The sequence below is a fragment of the Branchiostoma lanceolatum genome, chromosome 8, assembly GCF_035083965.1.
Source record: "Branchiostoma lanceolatum isolate klBraLanc5 chromosome 8, klBraLanc5.hap2, whole genome shotgun sequence".
NCBI classification, from domain to species: domain Eukaryota; kingdom Metazoa; phylum Chordata; class Leptocardii; order Amphioxiformes; family Branchiostomatidae; genus Branchiostoma; species Branchiostoma lanceolatum.
The window spans coordinates 12,849,757-12,856,952 of NC_089729.1; the positions used below are offsets into that span (position 1 = coordinate 12,849,757).

At 44.4% G+C, this 7,196-nt stretch overlaps 1 protein-coding gene across 1 annotated transcript; it reads right to left on the bottom strand.

The window, feature by feature from the left end:
• Nucleotides 1-684: 684 nt before the first annotated feature.
• Nucleotides 685-5,814, bottom strand: LOC136440009 (flavin-containing monooxygenase 5-like). The gene is made up of 5 exons (XM_066435746.1): nucleotides 5,346-5,814; nucleotides 4,441-4,522; nucleotides 3,123-3,250; nucleotides 2,590-2,698; nucleotides 685-2,086 (listed from the first exon to the last, which is right to left on the bottom strand). The coding sequence occupies exons 1-5, from the start codon at nucleotides 5,657-5,659 to the stop codon at nucleotides 1,115-1,117; spliced, it is 1,605 nt and encodes a 534-aa protein (XP_066291843.1). The 5' UTR covers nucleotides 5,660-5,814; the 3' UTR covers nucleotides 685-1,114.
• Between the last annotated feature and the right edge of the window lie 1,382 nt (nucleotides 5,815-7,196).

Consider the following 7,196-nt stretch of genomic DNA (forward strand, 5'->3'; position numbering starts at 1 on the left):
ATTCCATTTAAATCTACAGTCTCTTCTTGAAACATTTGTACACAAACTCACATAGTTTTTCAATTATATCGTAGTTTTTAGACTTGGACGACATGATACATGTGAATAACTCGTCATTTATAAGATGCGCATATTTCTTGTCTAGTTGTATTGAACTAACAAGGGATCTGCGCATGTCTGCGTATAATGAGCATTCTAAAACAAAATGTATTTCATCTTCTATACAATCATTGTCACAGAATGTACACATTCTGTCATTTGGTGTAGTCTGGTTGTACCTGCCAACTTGAATTTGCAATGGATGATCGCTGATCCTTAGTTTTGTCATAGCTCGGCGCGCTCGGGGCGATATTTCGAATTTTGTTTATCTAGATATTTTTTTCTTTTTCATATGTAATCTTAAATTTTTTGCAAGTTCTTAATTTGTTTCCGTGCTTCCCTTTTTCATCACAAGAGTTAAGTTGTGAGTAAAAATGTTGAAGAAAGTTGTATTTAGCCTTTGTTTTAGTTCAGATTGAGCGGATAGCGTGTTTCGATCTTTGTTAATAAAACAATTTTTTTTACCCCTTGCCGATGGTCAATATACCGAAAACGGGGCAATATGTTTCAAACGTTTGTCAGTTCCATTGCAAAAACGTTCTAGATGCCGTAAAAACATCATGGAATTTACCAACACAGATGAGCTTTCGTGCTAACATTTTGCTTTATCATTATGTTAAAAGTGACTTGATTATCAAAACACATAAAGATAAGAATATTTCCATATTTCACTCAGGTGCACTGTTCTGAAGCTTGAATTGTTTGGTCACAATAGGTACATTTTTGTCCAATGACAATTCTTACACTTGCCAACTTGGTAATAGGAAGTGCATGCATTGATTTTTTTTTGGGGGGGGGGGTATTTTTTGTTTGTTTGTTTGCTTATACATTGATATTATCCTGGCTGGCTCAACGAAATCTATCTAGATATAGTCAACACAAGTATTTTTCGTAGTCCTGTTACAACAATGTCTGTCCATTGTCGCATGCATGTCTACTGTGCCTCTAACAGTAACACGTTCTTGCAATCAATTAGCCTTCTAACTTGCAAATAAACGTTCATTGATATACCCATTTAAAACAGCTTGAAAAGAATGGCCAGGACTAGGACCAGAATGATGACAAGCTTGAGGATTCCCGGTATTCCACCGGACTTCGCTACCGGGACGGGGCGCGTCTTGGTCGGGAAGGTGATCCGGTCCCACTGCGTCTGGATCGCCTCCTTGGCGCCCTCCCACGCCCCAGGTCCCATCAGGCGGTACTGGTACGGCGTGCACGGACCGAAGTAGCATCGCATCGCCAGCCCGGGGTCTGACATCAGCAGGGCCTTGAAGTCGGGCCTGACTCCGATCTGCACTGCAAGCTCGTCCATGTAGGGGGCGTAGTCTACCTGGATGGTGTGCCGCGGGGACTGGTAGTAACGCCTGGACATGGCAACCGCTTTTTGCCTGATGTCGTCGCACATCACGTCTTGGGATGGGAGCTTGGCGGTCCCCTTGAAGACCCTCGCCGCCCAGCGAGACTGCAGCTCTGAGATCGGCATGATCGCGCCAACAGGTTGGACGAGACCAATGATGCTCAAGGTGGGGGGATCCAGCTTGGGAGGGAAGACGTACTTGTAGAGGTTGACGTTGTTGTTCTCCACTTTCATGACAGACTTGTCGATGAAGGGAAAGTCGAAGCGATAACCGGTTGCAAAGACAACGGCGTCGATGTCATCTTCAACCGTGTCGTTGTCGAAGACGACGCCGGTCTCGGTGAAGCGCTTGATGTTGGGCTTGATGACGAGGGCGCCCGTGATAATGCGGTTGGGCATGTCATCATTGACCATCGGATGCTGACTAAAGAAGTGGTGCTCCGGTTGAAGACCGTACAAGGCATGGTCAAAGCGCTTGTTGAGGCGATCGTGTGCTATTTTCGTCTTCAGGGACAGCGGGAACCAGCTGAAGATTGCCCGCTGAGCCCTGCCTTGGATTACGTCGACGGGGAGACCACGATCCGACACCCGGTTGACGACCCATGACCCTCTTCTGGTACTCAGGTAGACCTTGGAACACAGAAACAACTTTGATATAATTCGCCAGGTTGTATTATTACAGCCAGTAGATACCCATCTTAGTGATGAGGTTGTTGTAACGTGCTCGAGGCACCTCCTCGAACGCGGGACCCCCATTTTACGTCTCTTCCGATGACAGTGCAGCCCCAATAAGGGTATCCTTCCCGGATTCGATCTGGGGTCTCCCAGTTACCAACTAATTAGAACCAGGAGGCTCAACTGCAAGGCCGCTGCCAATTGAGCTACCTGGACATCCATATTATCGACTGAGTTCTTACCACTGCTGCCTTACGACTACACTTTTGTCAGAAAACCAAGTTTTCCCTCCTCTATGCCTCAGTTGACTGTCTAAAGCGCGGTAAGACCTCACAAGGTGTCCAGTTCAACGTTGCAGCATTCAAAATTCTGGTTGTGATTTTCTCATAAAGAACAGCACATGTGATTTACAGATTAAGGAGTCTTTATAAATCTTTTCAAATCAGTTACATCTTTACCTGTTTGGCGTGCCGACTGAGCTCCACGGCGATGTCACCCCCGGAGTTCCCGATACCGATGACGACGACACGCTTGTTCTCAAACCCACGGTGGTCCTTATAGTCATGACTGTAGAGACACAATGGAAACTGCTTTACCAACTCAAAGATGCGGTAAAGATCCCTTAAAAAACAAGACCATAGCATGCCCAGAACAAAAGATACAAAAAACGGAAGTTCTGCTGCAGTGCCAAGACATGTACACAGGAGAGCCCAAAGCGACCCTCGTCTTCTGAAGACCTACCCACATACCAAGCATCATTACAATCCATCCACTACATCGACTACAAATATCTAGAAACACACACATACAAACGGACAGAAACACACACACACACGCACACACACATACACACACACACACACGCAAACACACACACACACGCACGCACACACACACACACACACACACACACACACACACACACACACACACACACACGGACAAAAACATTTTGCATGGAGGTAAATAAGAATAGATGACCCTTCCTTACCTGTGGACGGTTTTGCCTTGGAAGTCGTCGATTCCGTCGAAGCTGTCCCTGGGATAATACGGGTACACATGGTGGCCGATACACACCATCACGGCATCGAACACCTCCGTAGTAGTGAGGCCTTTTTCCTGGAATAGGATTAAAAATGTCAAGGACGACATGGTTAAGCTCATTGCCATTTATCTTATCTTGATTCTGTTTCTACAATCCGATGCATAGTGTTTGTATTGCATAACAGGTAAACCGCCTCATGGCGTAACACACCAGGTTTGTTCCGAGGAGTACAAGCTACATATCCGGATACTTATTTGATCTATTCAAACCGGGATGGACTCTTACTCTTTTCAATAAGCGTGCTGGGTTCTTTCTTGGGGTGCGGCTCTCCTCAGTCGCGGGACCTACATTTATCGTGTAATAACGTCTTATCCAAGAAACGTTCCTAGCCGAAGCTAGATATTCATTTTCTCATGTGAGTATAACAGGTTCCTATAAACAGAAGAGACGGACGCACAAGATCTCGATGTACACTCCTTTTATTCCACTGTCCCTATCGACCCAGCCATTTCTCAAAACTCTCAGATACCATCTATCCCCGGTCATTGACGGGGGGATTAGGGTATTGGCGCAGGCGCCTAGATCCCAGGGTGAGAGATTAAATAGGGTATTAAAACATTGAAAGCCTTTCTTGGTGGGATTTTTGGTGAAATCTTGGTAAGTCTGGGGTGGATATGACTGGCCAGACTTCATAATTTTAGAATTTGTTGACAAAAACGACCTTTCTTCATCTTTTTGTCTTCTGGACCCCCGTGAGATAGTGGGGTGGTCCCGAGCGGGCCTTTTAAGGCAAATGGACTGACTCAAGTGCTCGTGGGTGTTTCCCCGGAGAATAGCCGAATAGAAGTTCTCGTAATTCTGATAGATGACAGTCTACAGAACTGATGAGAATTTGGGGGTACGTTTTCTTGGTCAGAATCTCTGGTTCCTGAGGTAATGACACCTAATTTCTGTCAACTTCCCCTTAGGAATGCATGTATTATTGGCCCAAATTCGAATGCCTTAATTCCCCCTGACACCTGGCCTCTCCCCAGTTCTGGGCCCTACCATTATCTAGAGACGGGGGTGACATCTATCATGACAGTGAGACAATTGGTGTTAAGTTCCTTTCCTAAGGACACAACATTGGGACATGACAGGGATTTGAACTCTGTTCCTCCAAGTTCTGGGTCAACAACCCTTACCTTAAGACCACCGTACCATCCGTATATTTAGAGAATTATGTTGGAAGTACATTGATCGTTTGCACGTCATTCCGACCCACCTCATCTGTGTAGGTAAAGTCCCATTGTCCTGTCTGGGCAAAATCTTCTCTCGGCTTTACGTGGTCCACATGGTGACGAAATCTTAAAAAACAAACAAAAATTGAAAGACATGTTTAAGTTCATCCACAACTCTATCTGAAGACCGGTGAGGGTAAATAGTAAATAGAATAAATAAAAATAGAATTCATATTAATTAATATTAATTATGCAAATTTGGAGTTGATTTGCATAATTAGTATCTGTTGATGCTCCACTTTCCATAAACTACATATGTTACATGTATTTGCGTCTGATAATGGAAAACACTGCAAATATAGATTTTCTTCATTAGCTATGCGAATTAAGTCCCAATTAGCATTATTTGCACTTCATTGTGTATATCTCTATCTTAGCTACCTGTATACTAAATATCATGGAAATCCGTTGTTCCTTTGTCCAGTTATTCTCCTTAGAAGATTTTCACAAAAACGCCCCTGTAGTTCCAGATGAAGCTGCTAAGGGGCCCAAACCTACACCACTTCTTTATTACATCACAAGCTTTATGCTACCCAAGAATCAAGACTACAGCACGTCCAGGTCAAAAGATACAAAAATTGAAGTTCTGCTGCAGTACCAAGGTCACATACCAGGGGGCCCAAAATCGACATTGACTTTCGGCGTCACAACACCTGCCCACATACCAAGTATCATCATCATCCATCAAGAGGTTCTTGAGTTATGCTGACTACAGTAGTCCGGAAACACAGACAGACAGACAAACAGAGACACAGACACACCCAAAACAATATCTCCATTTTTCATGGAGATAACAAATGTGTATGCTAAAACATCAGGCTGAAGCTGCAGTTGAAACCGGACTGTCAGAAAACTCTTGTTCATAAGAAAGACTATGAGAAGTTCTTACTTGATGTGTTTCATTAGCCCGAAGTTATCCGCGTACAACCGGAAGTACTTGACGACCCAAGAATGGTGCATGTAGTTGGGGTACTCCTTGGGGATGGGGAAGTCGCTGTAACACATCATCTCCTTACTGGTGTTGATGACCGTGGAGCGGTAGACGCTGGCAAAGCCTGGCAGGGCTTCTTCCTTGAAGTTCCAGAGTCCGCCGATGTCGGTTCCCTTCTCGAAGCAGACGGGCTGCAGCCCCTCGTCCAGGCAGCACTTGATGGCTGCCAGCCCGCTTGCACCCGAGCCGATCACCGCTACCTTCTTCGCCATTTTGTCCTCGGGGGATTCAGTAGTAAAAGTCCGATGTTATCCTACGATAATTCTGGAGGGAGACGTGCTAGAAAGCGTTCCTAACTGAGACCTCTAACGTTACCAGCCACACACAACCATGACATGTTTGCACGAGAGGTCAATGTACGTAAGGGCATTGGTCCGCTGGGTGAACCCTAGCTGTGGCCTCCAAGCAGATATGTGGTCCGACTGGTTTTAGGGCAAATACCATATTCAGGGCTGGCCATTGGAGACTATAGTTAGATACACTGAAACGAGGCTTCATAAAAGTACTAGCACAATTTTCAATCTTAAAAATCCTGCTCCACTAGCACTAGAAAGTCTCAAAGGTCTAGGTAATAACAAATGAAAATTATAAAAAAAAAGTGTTTGACCACCTTAAAGTTATCAACCTTTAATTCATCACTAAATGCTGTTTACTTAACCCAGCATAACGATCTGCAAAATGAATGAATAAAAGTTTTCCCAACTCAACATATTATTCAGGTAAAATACCTCCCATGATGTGTAGTTTAGATGCCATTAGAAGTGAGGCGCTTTTGATCCATGAAACAGATCCCAGTATCCCTTTACATTTACCTCACACCTGCCGAGCGATGACAATCACTTGGCAGTTTTGACAAATTCACGTGGCAATGAACATTCGGTGGTCACAATACGACAATGAAATGACAGTGGTCATTAGAATAATGCTTCAAATAACGCAGCAACTAGTGTGGCTGTCGTGCCTTACCTTTTGATATAGTGCTGCGTACCGGTACTGTGTACCGGTATTGTACCGTAAAAATTGATTAGGTACAGGTCCAAAATACCGTATAATGAAGTACCGGTACCTTACCGATATACATTTACACCAAGTATGTGCTTATTTTGTGACTGATTTCCCGACCTCATGGCCTCATGCAACACCAAACGTGACCAAAGCGACACCTTGGAACATCATAACTAATATGCAACAGATCATTCAGGCAGGCCGTGAGTTTTTATAGCAAGGCCAAGGGAGTTTGGCGAGAGGAAACCTAGATATGTAAATTGTTCTTTGAATAAAGATACTGACACGTTGAAAACAGTTTATTTGTGTTTCTGTCATGATTGAAGAAGTTCAGAGGAACACATGTTAATTTTTCAAATTGTTCAGGTACAGGTACAGGTCCGGACCTGTACCTAAACCTCTGTACCGTTACCTGTACCTGTACCTGTACCTGATGTTACGTTTAGGTACGCAACACTATTTTGATAGCAACTCAAAGCAATGGTTAGGGGGTATGGCCCAGAACCCAGAGGTTCTGGAGAGGTTCTGGACTCGAGTCCCCTAACATACCATCGATATTGAACCATTCCCTCACTCCACCCAGGTGTAAAGATAGGTCCCTGATTTCGGTTGGGGAGGTAAAAGGCGAGCGTTTGACTCCGCCTTCCAATACCGTGCCCAAGACACAACCCTTGCCACTGCGGCCTCAAAAAGCCTATTGGACTACCTTTATCTGCTTACCTTTTATAAAGCTATATACATTTA

Bases quoted from the DNA above. Each gene is read 5' to 3' on its own strand.
- LOC136440009 (XM_066435746.1), bottom strand. From the start codon at position 5,659: ATGGCGAAGAAGGTAGCGGTGATCGGCTCGGGTGCAAGCGGGCTGGCA. The intron at 2,699-3,122 runs GTAAGGAAGGGT...GTGTCTCTACAG, and splicing joins CAAGGCAAAACCGTCCACAG to TCATGACTATAAGGACCACC. The intron at 2,087-2,589 runs GTAAAGATGTAA...CTGTGTTCCAAG, and splicing joins TCAGTCGGCACGCCAAACAG to GTCTACCTGAGTACCAGAAG.